The sequence below is a fragment of the Chelonoidis abingdonii genome, chromosome 8, assembly GCF_003597395.2.
Source record: "Chelonoidis abingdonii isolate Lonesome George chromosome 8, CheloAbing_2.0, whole genome shotgun sequence".
In the NCBI taxonomy this organism is placed as follows: Eukaryota; Metazoa; Chordata; order Testudines; family Testudinidae; genus Chelonoidis; species Chelonoidis abingdonii.
The window spans coordinates 52,358,956-52,376,820 of NC_133776.1; the positions used below are offsets into that span (position 1 = coordinate 52,358,956).

At 50.8% G+C, this 17,865-nt stretch overlaps 1 protein-coding gene across 1 annotated transcript in view; it reads left to right on the plus strand.

Moving 5' to 3' along the window:
- Positions 1-767: 767 nt before the first annotated feature.
- The window catches only part of TSPEAR (thrombospondin type laminin G domain and EAR repeats), an 87,399-nt gene continuing 70,301 nt past the window's right edge, over positions 768-17,865 (plus strand). Inside the window, exons 1-4 of the mRNA XM_032772486.1 lie at positions 768-1,277; positions 14,596-14,816; positions 15,087-15,325; positions 17,285-17,375. Coding sequence (XP_032628377.1) covers positions 1,184-1,277; positions 14,596-14,816; positions 15,087-15,325; positions 17,285-17,375 — 645 coding nt within the window. The 5' untranslated portion in view covers positions 768-1,183. The remainder of the gene's footprint in view (positions 1,278-14,595; positions 14,817-15,086; positions 15,326-17,284; positions 17,376-17,865) is intronic.

Consider the following 17,865-nt stretch of genomic DNA (forward strand, 5'->3'; position numbering starts at 1 on the left):
TCTTGTAGGGGAACTTGGAGGATGCTAACTGTATTGTTCTAAGAATAGAAGTCCCCCTTTTTTTTTTCTTTTTTCTTTTTCTGTGTGGCTACAGAAACCAAATGGAGCTTGCTGCATTCGGGGAGATTTTCCATTGCTCAGTCTGTTTGAATATTTTTACCTTCAGAGTTTCTAAAGTGACACTCGAGCAGTTCTTTCTTCAAGTGCTTCCCTTCTAGCAGATCAGGTTTTGCTGTCTGGCATTTAGGCAGGCAGTTATTTCCTTAAGCTATAATAATATTCAAAGGGGATCCCAGCAGCAGCTGTGCAGCACTGCCTTGCCAGGAATCATTAAAACAAAACCTTTTTGCACAAAAGAGGGGTGTAATTAAATAGATGGGCTCACCCCCACCCCCACCCCCACCCTTGTGTGCTAAAATGCACTAAATGCAGACACTAAAGCACTCAGGTGCGCAAAGTCGGGTCTTTGCCTTGTTCCTATTTGATTCCCCTCTCTGATTTCTCTGGAGAGGGAAATTCCTCTACCGAAGATTCTCACCACCCCCAACCGAAAACAAACAAAAAGAAACAACCTCAAGAGGGCTGGGCAAAAGATACAAAGCTCTCCAAGGCGGTGGGACTCCTCCTCTTGACAACTGGCTTCTCCTTTAAATGTCTGCAAAGGCAGGTTCCAGTTAGAGTTGCTTTTGTGGCTGCTGGGGGAAAGTCTGTTCTCCTTCGGGATGGGGCACTGGCCTCTCTGGGGCTCACCGACCACATGTGCCAGTTAAAGCAGGCAGTTCCTATGCATCCTCTTTTCTGAGCATCCCACCACAGTGCTGATTTTTCTGCTTCCTTCTGGAAACCTTTCCTCTATCTAATGCCGGCTAAGAGGCCAGGTGGAGAAGGGGATCAGCCGGCACGTGTGGCTGTGAGGAGAAGGAAAGTGGAGGGGCAGGCTGCGTGGCCAGCTCTGAGGAGCAGTTGAAGCTGTGAGGCTGCTACAGTGAGAATCTTGGCAGAGTCCTGCTCCCGGAAGTGACCTGGGGGGATGGGGGATGAGGAGGTCTCCAGAAGTGGTTGTCATGTGAGCCAGCTATGCGAAATTGGAGTGGATTCCTTAGCAGAGTGCCACCTGCTTGGGGTCTGAAGACAGGAGGGCAGGAGTGTTCCTGTGCATGGAGCCGGTGAAGAAGGCCCCCTGATGTCTGCTTTGCTGGTGGCCTGGGCTGTGCTCCTGCACTCGGGGTTCACCAGCTACCTGGCCAGTGGAGGGACGTCATGGCAACATTGCACAGGTAGGAGCAGCTTGACATGGGGGTTAGTACAAGTTGTTTGATAAGCAATTATTAGCCATCTTGCAGGGGGTGGGGGGATGGGGGAAACTGGTTGTGGAGGACCTTGCAACCCACCTCCCAGCCTCTGCACTCAACGCTGCCCTTCCATATCTGGGAGATAATCACAAACATGTCAAACATTCCTTGTCTGGAACAGCCACAGCTGCAGTCCAGGGACCCTGATGTGGAACTACACCCAGCATGGCTCAGCCATTGATGGTGTCCTCTGGCCCTCACCCTTCAGCGCTGGCTCTGACATAGGGGCGAATGAAGCTGGTGAACATGCCAGATATTTTGGGTCTGCCGTGAGAACCCATGAGTCCTGTTTGCCTGGGAATTTGATCCAGTGAAGTGGCCTAATCCACACTCAGAGGCACAGCTGGGTTTGTTTCCTTCTCCCTCGAGGATCTTGTGCTGCCCCTCTGGACAGTTTGCTTTCCTTTGGCTTGGCTTCCAGTCACTACGATCGGCGACCTCAGTTCAATGGCACTCGGAGTTTTTGGTGAGAAAAATCCCTATGCCGTAACCTATGGATGGAAATTTGTAAAAGCGGGCAGGGCATCTGACTGAGCCAGAGTTAAGTGAACTGCTGGGTCTGCTTGTGGGCTTTTGGCTCTGCAATTTATTAAAGATGACCTGATTTCTTTGCTAACAAGCTGGCTTCAGCACCATGCCAAGTATTGTGATGAATAGCATGTGCCCTGCCATTCATCTAATGACCACCACTAAAAATAAGGGAGGAAATCAAGCAGTCCGGGCTTGGAGTATTACAGCTGCCATTGACTGGGCGCTGCAGAAGATGTGGCCAATAGTTACACAGATTTAATCTGCCAGGATATGCTGTTGTCTCTGTGGCCTGTATTGCTGTAGGGGAATTGTGTGAGGGTTGTAAGCATGGGATGGAGGCAACTGCCAGCCTTCTGGATTTGCTGGTGTAGAAAAGGTGTGGAGCTATTGACAGTGACAAGGGCTTCGTTTGGACCAGCTAGAGCTATTTCAGAACCCAGCCCAAATGTCCTCCATCCTGAACTGTCGTCATAGCAACCGATCTGGGTGCTTCTCTGGCCCTCTGAGCAGCGCCATCATTAAGAGGACTTGATCCTTGCAGTCCCTGCCTCCCGGGGTGTTTGGTCCCCGTTTAGTAGGCAGGGAACCGCGACACAGGGCGGATGATATCACTTAGCAAGGTCACCCAGGAAGTCCATGGCTGAGGTGAGAATGAAAGCTGGGTCTCCCAAGGCCCTAGCCCTTCACTCATCTTTCCAGTTGGGGCTAGTTCCAATTCCTCCCATTAGTAAATCTCCCCAGGGACTCCGGAAACCCATGCTGCAAGGTGACAGCTGACAAAGACGGAGTTCGTGGTAGGGCCGTGGTAGGAGTAGGCAGGCTGTACGGGGGCATGGAAGGGGCGAAGAGTGGGCAATATATAGCACATGGTAGTGGAAGAGGAGTGGCCCTTGTGGGGCTGCCACCTTGTTCTCCTGCCTCCAGTGGCATCCTCTGCTTGCAGAAACCCATAAATACAACATGGCAGGGACAAGACTGTCTGCCCGTGCGCGGGAGGAGAGCTGCAGGGGAATACAGCTGGGGGGAATCAGGACTCAGGCAGGTGGTAAGTAGTGTGTGAGGGGGTGTACAGGGTGGGATGGGGACTCGGGCTGGAAGCTGCTTGTGGGCAGAGGGACAGAGTATGGGGAGGGGGATCTGAACCAGCACTGTGATGGAACCGAGATGGTGGCTGGGAGCTGGGGAAAGGGAAGACTGCTGAGTGGAATGGGGGTGCAAGGAGGTGAGTGGGTGTTGGGGACTGGCCATGATGATGGAGGATGGGCAGTGGAGTAGGAGCAGGACTGGCAGTGCTTTGTGCTCAGGGTGGTCCCTAGCCCCCCTGGCCGGAGACCTGCCATGGAGAGCCAGTGGGCAAAGGGAAGGCTGAGCATTTCTGCTGCACAGCAGCCACAGCTGATTAATGAGTGGGGCCACTTAGCGATGTGTCCCCATGCAGCCTAGCCCCAGCAGTGCCCCTGAGCTGTGTGTGGGGCAGCAGGGCAGGTGCAGGTGATGATGTCTGCCTCTCCCCATCCCACAGCTGGGGTCTGCCAGCAGCTCAGCCCAAAACCCCATTGGCTTCTTGCTTCATGTGCATGCTGAGTTTACAGTGTTGGGTGCAGCCAGGCTGACACTGGGGTGTTGGGAGTCTGGAGAGCGGGGCAGCAGCAGATTGTGTCTTGCTGCTACGTTAGGTGAGAGTAGCCCTGGTGGATGGTGGCTCTCACTCTTCGGACTCTGCACAGACCTGCAAGACACTGCTGGGCCCAAAAGTTCAGTGGCAACACCCTTTGTAAATGCCACCATGGATCCTGATCTGCCGTGCTTTGTAGGTCTTGTATGAGGCAGGGCTTGAGACGTGTGCCCATGCCATTGAGCCCATATGTGCTGGTTCAGGTCCACACACTGGGAAGAGGTTTGAATCCCTTTCTGGACAGGCTGTCCCTGGGATCCTTTGCCGTGGCACTGTTGTAATTAGTCATCTCTGCAAGGGGAGAGTCAGGGCTCATTGTGAGCCCACAAGCCTGAGCCTGCTGCGTATAATAACAGTGCAGAGTGTTTATCATCTTTAAGTGCTTTGCAGGCACTGAACACCCCTCCCAACAGCCCCGGGAGGTACCTAAGTAGGTGCTATTATCCTCACTTCACAGCTAGGGAAACTGAGGCAGAGATTAAGTGTTTTGCCCAAGGCCACAGAGAAGTCGGTGTCAGAGCCAGGGTTAGGCTCTGTTCCTGTTGCTCAGGACCAGGTACACACTCTTGCTTCATGATCATCTTGGAATTGGAGTCAGTTCTCTCCCTGCCGCTCTGACAGCTAAAGCAAGGAGCGGCGGCTGCATTCACAGTGTGCTCTCTGAGCGGCTTTGTGACACACTTCACACAAGGCCTAAATGAAAACACTAAGAACAGAAGGGTAAGGAAAGCAGCCCTCAATACCCAGGCCCTGCCCACACAGCGCCAGCGTCCTTGCAGGGAATGGGTAACACGACCCAATTCGTATCGCAATATTGCAGGGTGGATGTTTCTAATTGAAGAGATTGCCCCAAAAATGACAGCTGGGAGTGGGAGCAAGGGCTGTGTGGTCAGTGCCGCCGCTAGAGAGCAAAGCAGGATAGGGTGGGGGATAAAGGAGAGAGAACAGGGGCAGAGTTGCAGGGGTGCTGGCGCAGGCTGGTAGCACTGCGATTTGGAGAGCATCTTCTGGTGAGCTTGCTGTGCTCTGGGTGCCGTTTTAGTGCTGCCCCTCGGATGCTGGGGGAGCTGCTGGGGGTTCCCATTCACAGAACCTTCTCCACAGCTCTACTTCCACATATGGGGCACAGACCCCGAGGGGCGGCAGGGGCAGAGATGGGGAGGGGGCTGGGAGGAGACCATTTTTATGCCAGTGTTATGTCACTCAGCTCTCAAAGGGTTTGATGGTCCATGGAGGTAGGTGTGCATCTCAGCTGGGGGAGGAGGCCTAGCAGGCAAAGGCCACACTCATTCACTGTAGCGCTGTGACCAGTAAGCGAAGGACCTCAGCATAGGGTGGTACCCTCACCTGCAGGACCTGCCCTGAAGCTGGGCTGGGGCCAGTGCCTAGGCCAAGGGAAGGACATGGGAGCTCTGAGGGGTGGTGCTCAGAGGAGTGAGCTGGAATGACACCCGTGGGAGGCAAGGGACACTGCTTGGAGCGGCGGAAGCAGGGCAGGGAGCTGGCACCCAAGGGCTGGGAGTGGTGCTGGCGGTGCCCTTCCTGGAGGCCGGTTCTGCACCCAGCTTGTGTTGCGTTTTTGGTCTGAAATGCCCGGACTGGGGGAGAGAAGGGAAGAGGAGGAACAGCGCATAAAGGGTGAATCAGCGGAAAAGAAATGGGGTTTCCTAGATATATCCCTGGCCCTAGAAATATTTAGCTGGCTCTCCTCTTGGTCTGTCTCATGGTGGTTTGAGCTCTTGGTTGGGCAGCTCTGAGGTGCTCAAAGCAGGCTGGGAACTGGGTTTCCTGGCCCATGAATGTTTCTGCGATTTCAGGTTTTCTTGTTCTCCGTCAGGACGGAAGCGCGAGCTGAGCTGGGCCAATAGTCCTGTGATTCAGGCCCTTGAACCTGGTTCCTGTCACTGTCTTTCTCTGGCCACAGATTCCTCCCTGGCTCTGATGCAAATTTAGTCCAGACTGGTGCATTCCTGCCAAAAGATTGTTCTGACAAACTGGCATTTGACAAGGAGATGGGGGGGTTGGTTGGGGGGCAGGGGACTGGCTGGGGCCAAAAGCCAGGGAAGGGATAGTGGGAGGAGGCTGAGATTGGATGAGGAGCCCAAGGAGGGAATCTGGGACTGGGAGCTGGGGGAGGGGAAAGACTGATTGGGCCAAGAGTTGTGAGTGGGGAACTGGGACCAGCTGGGCAAGGGGAATGGGATTGGGATGTAGGGGAGGGATAGCTTAGTGGTTTGAGCATTAGCCTGCTAAACCCAGAGTTGTGAGTTCAATCCTTGAGAGGGCCACTTAGGGATCTGGGGCAAAATCAGTACTTGGTCCTGCTAGTGAAGGCAGGGGGCTGGACTTGATGACCTTTCAAGGTCCCTTCCAGTTCTAGGAGATTGGTATATCTCCAATTATTACCTTTATGTGAAGCCTGAGATTGCAGACTGGTCCTGGGTAGGCAAGGATAATGGGACTGAAAAAAGGAGCCAGAGCTGGGACTGGGACGGGGACAGGGCAGAAGGGGAAAATGGACAGAAGAGCACACTCCCCTCCAGAGCATGAAATGGAACCTCAGATGCCTATGAACTAGGACTGTCTGTGAAACCTACAGACATCCAGATGGCAAAGTGCGTGTCTTGCCCCCTTTTATGCTGGTCCACACAGAGGATAACAACCTACTACTTCTCTCAGATACTCTGTTAGCTCGAGCGACAGAGCTCTGTGCAGTGATATAACGGTTCCAACTCTGCTGATCAATCAGTACTATGCCACAAGATGGAATTTCTGTTTTTCAGTTTGCTTTGTTAAAAATCTAGGAAATGACCCACAAAACAACTATGTTAAAAGCATCTGATTAAGGTAGCTAGGTCAACTTTAAGTTTGCCTCTGCAAACTTAATTTGGCCCTCTGGGGTATATGCATTATGATACAGTTTTTAATTACATGATCACCTCCTATTTTTTCCACAGGACCCCTACCTCATTCAGGGCACAGGACGGAGTTGCTCTGGGGATGAGTCGTGGCGGTATAGTGAATGAAGCTTTTGTCTGTAGGCCCTGTCTCATTTGTTGCAGAGACTGAAAGGTGATTAGTGAACGAGGCAGGGGTTTGCAGGTAGAGAAAAGGAGGATCTCATGTTCAGGCAGTGGAATGCTGCCCTGGAGAACTGGATTCTGTCCCTGCCTCTGTCACAGAATTCCTAGGTGTCTCAAATTGAACCCCACAAATTAGTGGAAACTTTTGACCTTAATCACTCTGTGCCTCCGTTTCTCAACTGTAAACTGGGGATAATACCACCCCCATCATTTCACAGGGCTATTTCACAGCACTTGGATACTACAGTGATGAGGGCCATAGAAAAGACCCTGGGGAGATTAATAATTGTGCCTTTAGAAAATAGTTTGAATAGTTTGCAATAAATAAGTTCTGGGGTCACACCCTGAACAACAAGGAGAATACAAATATTGAATGGCTGCTCATTAAGTGAGCACCATCCATCCTGTGCACTGAATGAGGCAGGTGTCCTGTGGAAAAAAATACTATGTGATTATGTCATTAAAGACCATACCATAATGCACACACACAAGGGGGCCACATTCAGGTTGCACGGACAACATTAATTATGGCATTTCCTAACTATTGACTTTGCAACCTTACCAATGTTCTTTTCATGCAATTATTTTGTGTGTAAAATATTTAATATTATAAAAATGAAACCTTTCAATAAGGTCCTTTTAATCTTTCCAAATCAAAACATTTTGGAATTTCCATTCTAGGAAAATTTCCAAATTTCAACTTTTCCTCCCGATTTAGACCAAAAAACAATTTGGAAAGTTCTGAATTTCCCTGGGAAAGAAATTTTGTTTTCTGGGCAGCCCTAACACTTCGATTGTCCCTAACGTGAAGAGCTGACAATCTCGCTGTTATATGTTTGTGCTGTGCCTAACACAATGAGGCCCTGAGCCAGGACTGAGGCTATGAGGGGTCACTGTAATACAACTAAGACAGCCTCTTTCAGTGACTTGTAGTTCTTTTCTGCTCACAGAAATGAGCATGGCTGTATGCAGTGTAGGGGTAGCTGTGTCAATCCTATGATCATAGAGAGACAAGGTGTGTGAGGTCATAGCTTTTATTGGACCAACTTCTGCTGACGAGAGAGACAAAAATGTCTAGTAAAGGAGATGACTTCACCCACCTTGTTTCACAAAAATGTTCAGGCTGGTTTGAGTGCAGGTAATGTTTGCTGTCTGCATTGGCAAGCACGGCTCTAAATACACCACCACATTCAGCCAATTCCTTATGCACTGAAATGCACCTATTTTCTTGTAAGAGCATTCAGACTTTTTTTCTCTTATCTGTACAATGCTTCCACCCTAGAGAGAATAGTGTTCCTTTTTGCCAAAGGTAAGCGGTAGCTCACCAGATTCCAAAACATGAAAGCAGCCAGAGATCCAGATCTTTAAACTGACAAACTGCTCTAAACCACCCCAGCTGCTGCTCTAATCATTAATGAGGTTTTGTGTAATCACCAGCTGTGTTTTAATAATTAACAGGCCTGTAATGTGGGAGCTGAACCAAAACACAAATCCTTGTCTTTGGTTTTCATTGAAGATTGACTTGGAGGGATAGTGGCTCTCCAGCATATTAAAATCTGACTGCAAGCTATGGAAAGCTTGGGTGCAAGAACAGCTCCCATTAATACAACTTATGAAACTCCTCATTCCAGATGCATAGCCCTGTGGAAATGATCTCTGCATGATTCATCTGCACAAAGCAGCTGTGATTAGGGAAAGAATCCATGAGTTGCTACTGATGGCTCTGTAAATCCATACAGAGCTGGAAACCCAGTCCTAGGCCCCTGGTTCTTCAGCCTCAGAAGTACAGATGTCTCCCACATGAGCCAAAGAAGATCACCCTCTGCTGAGAGTTGGACGGCCACAGGAGAACATCACAGCCCAGGCCCACCGCTGACAGAAATTCTGGGCCCCAGGGCAGAATAGTCAATAGGCTCTCCACGCGTTCGCAAGTCACGCCTGCATGGATGTGGCCTGCCTGACCTTTGGGTTGTGCTACATCTGTGCTGGCTGGTGCTCAGTAAGCTATTGGCTGCGTTGCTGGACCTGCTCTTCTGGCATGGCCAGGGCTTCCACACGCCCACCTAGTAGGGTTGCCAACTGTCTAACTGGGCAAACCCAACGACCTTTGCCCTGACCCCTACCCCACATCTTCCCTGAAACCATGCCCCTGCCCCACCCCTGTTCACTCCATCCCCCCTCCCTCCGTCGCTCGCTTTCCTCCACCCTCACTCACTTTCACCAGGCTGGGGCAGGGGATTGGGGTGTGGGGTGCAGGTTCTGGGAGGGAGTCTGGGTGCGGGAAGGGGTGTGGGCTGTGGGATCGAGTTTGGGTGTGGGAAAAGGTGAGGGGTCGGGCTCTGGGAGGAGTTTCGATGTGAGGTGCAGGCTCTGGGCTGGGGCAGGGGGTTTGGCGCTGGCCAATGGGAGCTGCGGAGTTGGTGCTCGGGACGGGGGCAGCATGCAGAGACCCCATCCCCAGGGACTGCAGGGACGTGCCAGCCACTTCCAGAAGCAGTGCAGAGCAAGGGCAGGTAGGAAGTCTGCCTTTGCCCTGCTGCGCTGCTGGCGATGGCTGGGGGCCCCCTGGGCCCTTTGAAATTGCCCGGGCCCCTGGTCAATTGTCCCCTTTCTTCCTCCCCTACCCCATTGGAGGTCCTGTCACAGCATCAGATGCATACAAAGTTGGTGCATGCATTCGGCTGGGATCTTCTGTATTGGCCTAGCTTTGGTCCTATTGAAGTCAGCGAGCGTTTTACTATTGACTTCAACAGGAGGTAAGTTAGGTCAGCGGTTCTCAAACTGTGGGTTGGGACCCCAAAGTGGGATGCTACTCCATTTTACTGGGATTGTCAGGGCTGACTTAGCCTGAGCCCCACTGTCTGGGGCCAAAGCCTGAGGGCTTTGGCTTTGCCCCCCCCCCCAAGCAGGTTTCTTTGGCCCCTCACCTGGGGTGGCAGTTATCAGGCAGGCTCAGGCCTTGATCCGCCCTCCTGGGGTTGTGTAGAAGGGGGTTACGGCGCAATGAGGTTTGAGAACCCCTGAGTTAGGTCATTGCTGAGCCCACGCTCCTGTTAGGTCAGACTGTGCAGCGAAGTCAAAGCTGCCTCACTGCTAATGCAGGAAGCAGTGAAACGCTTTGGGCATCAAGCAGCAAAACATGAGATTCCATTTCAGGCTGAATTGCCAGTTATTAGATCCAAGAAAAGCATTGGGACCCTCCAGGATCTTGGCATTGGCCAAGGCTGAGCTGATAGGCTTCCATTGCCAAGGCTCAGGAAAGATGTGGCGCTGCCCCACCCACCCATCCTTGTGGTGCTAGTCTCTGGAACGATACTCTGCAGGCTCTCGCTGGTGTGGCTCCTAATCTGTTGCTCTAACATCTCCATTTTCTGCTTGGCTCATTTCTTGCCTGCAGAGGAGGTGGCCAGGTGCCCGGTTTTCAACTGGAAAGTCTGGTTGAAAAGGGGACCTGACAGTGTCCGGTTAGATCTACTGACTGGACACCCAAAGTCCAGTTACTGTGGGTGGGGGAGGTGGTGAGGTACTGGCTCATCATCTGTGCCAGCCCCTACTCAGCCAGGGACACCTTTTACCTGTGTTGGGTGGCTGCAGCTCCCAGCCCCGGCTCCACAGGCAAGTTCCTCCCCACATATGTAAGTGGGGGGGAAATGGGGCAAGAGCAGTGAGTGATGGGAAAGAGGAATGAATGGGGGTGATGTTTGGGGGCAGCGGCTGGGCCTCAGGGGAAGAGGTGGGGCAGGGCCTTGGGGGGAAGGGGCAGGGCAGGGAAGGTTCCTGCACTCCTGCGGGAGTGTCTAGTTTTTAAATATAACAAACTTGGCAATCCTACTGCAGAGTCATTTCACATGGCACCTCTTTTCTACTTGTTCTGCAAAGCTCCATGGGTTCCCCGAGGAAACAGAACAAATCCAAATATGTTGTCAGAGGCTAAAGATCCCACTGAAGTCTCTGGGTCATGTTCAGTAGTTGTGTAAGCTACTCATCAGCTGTGCATGGGTCACAAAATGCTACACCCCCCCCCCACCCTGGGGGGTAGAGGATTCTGATTGGATAGTGTTTTACTTGTCCAAATCTCAGTGACTAAACAACCTGCCAGGCCATGGAGGATCCAGCCCTTAGCACCGATTCATAGTTACACAGATGTTAAGGTCAGAAGGGACCATCCGATCATCTAGTCTGCCTGCCTGTGCAACACAGGCCAAAGGGTATCACCCAGTGATTACTGCATGGAGCCCACAATGTTGGCTGAGCTGGAGTGTGTTTCTGAGGGTGTGCCTGCACTGCTGCCAGAGGTGTGACTGCAGCAGGCATAGACAGCTAGCTAGCTCAGGGCCTGGAGCAGTGGAGAACAGGCTTCAGTACAGGTTAACCATCGAGTAATTAGCCAGGGGTCTGAGCAGGTTTGTACAGCCCACGCTGAAGAGTGCTCTCTGCACTGCTAGCCATATGTGAGCTAGCTCAGGTAGATCTACTCCAGCTGCATCATACCGCGGGACTGCGACACAGTCCTACTCACAAAGAGACAGCCGTTGTTGTCTGGAAGAAAAGTGTACCAGGTGATCTTCCTAACTGTTCACCCCCTCCCCGCCCCCAGACCAGAGGCTGTGGGGAAGGGCTGGAATTTGATGGTAGCAAGGTAGAGCTGAGTAAATTCAGGGAATGGGTGGGGAGAGACTTTCCCACAATCATTGATTTGAATTCAAACACAAATTCAGGTTCCGCCTTGTTCATGACCCTTCACAGCTGGCTTGCCATGAACATCTAAACTGCCAAGGCTTAGCGTAAATAGCAACTAAAAGCAAATGCTAAGCTTGAATGCAGGCATTTTGACTAAAAGGGAATTTTGAATTGTAATTTGTTTGAATTGTACATTTGGTGTCCCATTACATAAATTAGGGGGCAGAAATAATAGCCTGTGACTTATGATATTAACCATCATGGAGCCATATTCCAAGTTCAAATGCAGATTATTTCCAACTGAGTGTTCAAGAGCTCTTCGTATAAGGAAAATAGCCAGGAAGAAAAAAACGAGGAATTTGGTGTAATGCATGCAATCAAAAACTCTGTGATTTCTTTGCTAACCTTTTACCAGCAGAAGAAGAGGTGAAATTCAACAAATAATGTTTTCACTCATAACCCAACTAACTATTGGGTGCTCCACTAGGAACCTGGGAACTCCTCTATTTAATTGGATTATGGAAACCAAGACAAATTTGTATGGAAAATGTGTTAATTTCATTCCCTAAAATGTAACCAATTCAAAGGGAGGCTACAGCATGGAGCTGACAAATGCCAAAGCAACAAAAATGGCTGCATCCCAGAATGGTGAGAAATTGAACCTGGAATGGTAACCAGGGTCATCTCCTTGGTGCCACAGAATGCTGCCAGCCAGCCAGCCCAGCTGCTCCACAGATGAGGTTTAGGTTTCCCGAGTGCCTGGTGAGTTTTATTTCGCTCTGATCCCATGGTGCTAGTCCACGGGAAATGCACGGAGACTCACACGGAGTAGCATCATACTCAACTGTGTTTAGTTAGCCAGCTCTCTAAGCAAGGTGCCACTCCCCGGGATGAAGGGGATCAGAATCTGGCCCATTGCAGGTAGAAAATATTCACTTGCTACAGACACCTGGAGAATCTCACATTGAATTCTGGGAGTTCCCAAAGCAGGTACTAGTAAGCTCTTTGGGGCAGGACAGTCTCTTTGTTCTGAGTTTGTACAGCGCCTAGCATAATGTGGTCCTTGGCCATGATGCGGGCTCCATGGCATTACAGTAATACAAATAATGATAAAATAATAAAATAATAATATATCTTTTCCTACAAGCAGGAGCCAGTAGATACCGAAGCCAGGCAAGCTAACTGTCTAGCACAGTTCTGCTGAAAGGTATTTTCACCTTAAAAGCATCGGTGTAGCTATGGGGGGAAGGAACGTCAATGCACCAGATTCTGCGCAACGGACAGATCTTTACTCAAATGCACAACCAGTGCAAACCCTCTGGTCTGATCTGCCTTTGTTACACAAAGAAGGTTGTCAGGGACCCCGACAGCAATTAAGAAAAATTAGACCGATGGGCAAAGTTTGCTCCACAGCACGATATTTGTGAAGAGATCAAACGGCGGGTGCTCTTAACTGGCTATAATTCGGCATTGCTGGTATGGGCTTGAAGCGCTGCAGACAGGTTGTGTGTGGCCAGGCTGACGTCTGCACTTCCCAGCTGGACCCAATCAGAGGCTGTCTCCTCGCTGAGTTTTTCAGTCCGGGCAAGATACCCTGAGGCCATGTGTGCGTTGCTTTCTTCTCCAAGTAGATGTTAGTTCTTTAACAACGATGTCTAATGGCTCTGTGTGCGGGTGAGTGGGTGGGTGGATGCGTAATTAGGGATGGGCCATCTGGATTCTGAGCCCCAGATCTAAACCTGCCCCCTTGACTTGGATCTCAGTTCAGATGCAGAAACATTCAGAGCCCTTTGTGGGATTCTGGGTCTCTGAAACTTCAGAAAAGCAGCACAGCTCCCAGGACTTTCCCCTCCTTTGACTAAATTCCTGTGGGAATGGCTCCAGAGGCTTTGATGACCTTGATTCTGCACCCAAACCCCAATGCTGCTTGAGCCTCCAGCCTGAATTGTAGCATAAATCCAGACCTGAACTTCCTCAAATGCAGATGCAGGCTCTGGTTAAGGATGATTTCTAGCCTAAAACTATATCGGAATCCGCATCCCCATCGCCTCTGCCATCTCTCTGCCTGCCAGACACGCAGTGGGTGAGGTAGTGCTGTACAAAGCATTTACCAGCAGGAGTTTGGGCTGCCCGCAGTCCTCCCCAAGGTGTTCTGTGCTTCCAGGAGTGTTTGGAAAGCTGTGCTGACACTGTTGCTTGTGTCCCAGGGGGCATGTAAAGCCAGGCACCTCAGTACCATACTTGGAAGACTGTATTATACTAGGTGTGTGTTGCCCCCTAGTGGCAGCGAGAATATGAGCCCCATTGAAGGGAGATGGCTTTTATCTTGCGGGACAGTGACCAGTAGTTTCGGAAGAGAAGGTCCAGGATTCTAGATCTGGCTCCTCACCACTCCCATGCATGCTTGATTGGCTTAATCATTGATTGGTCTAGTCATTGGGCATGTTGTCTGCAGCACACAAATTCAGTGCCACGCCACTGAGCAATCCCTGAAGTAGCCGTTACAATGCCAGGATTGCAAGGGCCAATCTCCTGGGCCATAGCAGGCCTGGCAATCAAGTGCTATGTCTCAGTGGGAAGCTGGCCTGATGGGTTGAGAGCTACTGGCTCTTTAACCTGTCCCTGGCACAGGACTGAGCAGCGACTGCCCTGCAACTCAGAGCAGGGTCATTGTTTCCCTGGGGTGGGGAAGGGAAGGAAATGCCCTCTCTCCGAAGGATGGGAGTAGGGGGCTGAAGAAGGAAATAAATGTGTTTTTAAGCAGTTGTCTGAAGCATCTTACAGGTTTGGGCTGTCGGAGTGAGTCCTGCGGAAGATGGGCAGAGTGCAGGGGCGGTGCTCAAAGGCGCATGACAAATATAGTTTATCAGCTGTCCATGCTGTGTGGTACATGGATATCACCAATCCTTAGTCAGAGGTGGAGCTGAGTGTGACTTTCCCTCTTGGGGATTCTGAACGGTGTGGGCAGCATTAGTTTATGGCCAGGGATCCATGGGAAAGACGTGCTAGATCAGAGCTTCCCTGGCCACTCTGATGCAGGTCCCACAGTGGAGGGAAGGGAGAAGCTACTTTCCATCAACACCTGGTTGATTCAAAATGTATTTTATTAGAATTTTTTTTAAAAAAATGGTTTTGAATTAACCAGATTTGTTTCTGGTTCAGGACCCAAATGGAAAAATCCATTATTAGCTCAGCCCTACTGATGATCTTCATGCCATTGGCAAGTGTGGTGAAGCAACCTTAGTGACGTGGCTCTGTGATTTCTCTGGCACAGACCTGCGCCCCCTGGATATTCTCTCAGAAGTGGTTCCGACTAGTGGTGTGAGAAGTGGGATTCGGATGCTCCAAGTGCAGGGGGCACGTGGGTTTCAGTTCTCTGCATCAGCACGCCATGCCCTGAGCTTTCCGGCTTCCCAGATTTTCCTCTACTGTGACCTCTTCCCAGAGGAATTCTCCATCATCATCACCCTGAGGGTCCTCAGTGTCCCACCAAAGGTAAAAACCAACCACGCCAAGGAGAAGGGCCTGCACCAGGGCCCTGGGTGTGGGTGCCCCTCCCCTTTGGTGTATGGTTAGGATCCAAGCCCATATCCAGGCCAGAGCTGCACTCCAGTGTCTCAAGTACAAGCTCATCCTTCCTGCTTGTGAGCTCTCAGTTCACCAGTGCAATCAATGAGAAAAAAGGTTTGAATGTATAGTCGTCCATGGGCAGCCTCCACACCCCAAATGCTGACCTCAGAACTAACACTTTCCCTGCTCTTTCAGAAAAATGAGTACATCTTCACTGTGATGAAGGAGGAGAGCAACATGGTGCTGGTTGGGCTCAGGTACTCGCTGAACAAACTCCACTTCCTCTTCTGGAGCAGAGAGCTCTCCAGTGGCTGGCAGACCCAGGTCACCTTCCAAGGCATCTCCTTAACTGACAACCAGTGGCACATGCTTGTCTTGGCCGTGTCTGGGCAATTCTTCTCCCTGACTGTGGACTGCAGTATCCCCATTGATGTGTATGTATAGTAAGTGCAATTTAGGAGGACCTCCTGGGTGTAGGGCTGGCTGGTGGGAGGTGAAAGCTTTTCAGATGTGGGTGCTCTGCAGGCTTTGCTGTTGCTCTGCCTACTCCTGCCTGCTCACCCTGGTACATGTGACAAAGCAGAGAACCTGGATGCTTCCCAATGCTACACAGAGGACAGAACTCTATGTCCTGGCCCTGGCCCTAAGGCAGGGAGTCCTGGAAAGCAGCATCTTGCTCCAGTTCTCACCAGCCTGGCATTCTCAGAGGATACCCAGCAATGTTAGTAATTTTTTGGAGGACTCAGCTCTCTTCCCCAATTTTGGAGCCAGGCTCCTTGGTACTGGGGGTGACCTGCCTGCCCCAAGACGAGTTCCACAAAGGTCTCCTCAGGGGCAGGAGCACTGAGATAATCCAGATTCACAGTCTCCCCTTTTCTGTGATATTCTGCCATGGAGTTACAAAGAACAGAGCTGGCTGAAGTCCCATCATGCCGGGCTAGAGGCTTGTCAGTCACTCTGGACAGGTGCCACGAGTTGGGCAGGGCAGCAGGAGGGTACACTTGGGCAGCATTGGCAGGGTAAGCTGGGTGAGGGCGGGGAAGATGTTTTGGGAATGAGGAGGTAGGGAATGGAGAAAGGAAGGTGTCTTCTTGCTTTCATCTCCCCCCCCATTCCCCCCCAGTGCTCTGCTTCTCTGTTGTTGTTGGTCTTGTCTCTTTAGCCTGTGTTTCAGGCCAGGGATCTGGTGCTCTGAGCTATGTTGGGGCTGGCTGGAAAAATGTCACCAAAAAGCCAGTTAAAAACAGGGTTTCATTGAAAAATGATTTTTTTTTTTTTTTACCTGAGATGCCTGTTTTCAAGGAGTTTTTGAAAAAAAAATCTAAATGTTCATTTGGAAATAGCAGGGAAAGTCCCCTCCACTGAAAAAAGGGAGGGGGAGTAAAAGTGTGGGAAAGGGGGGAGCCCTCCTAAAACTGAAATATTTTTGGAATCAAAATGAATTTTTCTAAATAAAATGAAAATTTTCCATGTTCATTTTGCAATTTTTCATAGAAAAATGAAAACTCGAAACCAAGTGAAACATTGGACAAAACAAAAACTGTTCATTTTCTTTCCAATATTTTTGCAACCCCTACAAAATGTGTAGTGCCCAGCTCCAGGGTTGTTCAGTGCCCAGGGCAAGATGGATCAGCTGGGGAGAAGGGCCTTTGGGTGCTACTGCAGTATAAATGCTACATAGTAATCACCAAACCGGCTGCAGGCAGTCCATAGGCTGCTTGGCTCTGCTGTCTGGTGACTTTAGTGTGAGAAGAGTCCACCATTGGTTCCCCTTTTGAGGAGGGTCATTACTGGGGAGGAAGAGGCTCACCTGTAGCTTGGCTGGCTCAGGAGGAAGGTTCTGGGGGAGCGGGTGCCTTCCCCAGAGGGAAGGAGATAATCTGGGGCATCTGCAGTGTTACAAATGGAGAGGGAGGATTTGGTAAGTAGATGTGAAGGGGAGCAGACACAGTCTCATCTTAAGTGATCTCGCTGAAGACCTGCTTTGGGGACTTGTCATCTGAAAAGCCACCGGATGTTCTGTCCAGATCAGAGTCAACGCAGCCTGTGAGACCCAGTTCTTCCCTAAAATCCAAAGGCAGCATGTCTGTAACCGAGAAAAGGAAAGACTTTAGTGCCCATCACAGAATTACCTTGTGGAACTCTCTGCCACATGAAATCATCGAGGCAAAAGTCTTTTAGTAGGATTCCAAATATGAATAGCCAAGGCAGGATCCCAGGCTGAACTAGTCTGGCAATGCCTGTGTTTCCATTTATCTTCCTAGCAGCTGAGCGCTGTAATTACACGAATCTCCTTAGGCCAGGCAGGCCCAGGGTTGGTCTCTCCAATCATTGGTGGATGCCATGAAGTTAGCTTCTCTGTGCTCATGTGCCTCTTATTGTAATCCCTCCAGGGCCATGGATACACCCTTCCCTGCATCCTTGACCGTGAAGGGATCCAGGTTTTATGTTGGGAGCAGGAGGAGAAGGAAAGGGCTATTCACGGTAAGTGTCGCTCGTGGCGTGGGATTGGCTCGGTGTGCTCTGAGAACACTATTATCAGATACAGGGCAGGCTCTGGCTCCCCTGGGCTCCAGCTAGATAAGTTAGCAGTGGCAGTGCATGGTTGCCCCCGTCTCTGGGCCAGAAGCATCATGGGTTTGAGACACACTCTCCTCTCAGGAAGACTGGCCCCAGGTAGCACAGAGTGGCCGGGCTGTCCTTTGGGAAAGATGGCTGCACATTTCTAAGCTGAGCTCCCGAAGGTGGGGGAGGGGACCCCGATTTAAAACTCTTCCATCTGAAAAAGGCTTAGGAGCTCCCTGGTATGCTGGCCTCTATTGTCTCCCTCCCTTAAACAGCATCTAATGGCCAAGGCAGTTCCTGAGCATATATTGGCTCCCAGCCACATTGGCCTCCGGTCACTGTCCTGATAGTATCTACGCTGGGTTTCATTCTAGCTCTTTATTCACAAGCCCAGGCATCCGTCCAGTAA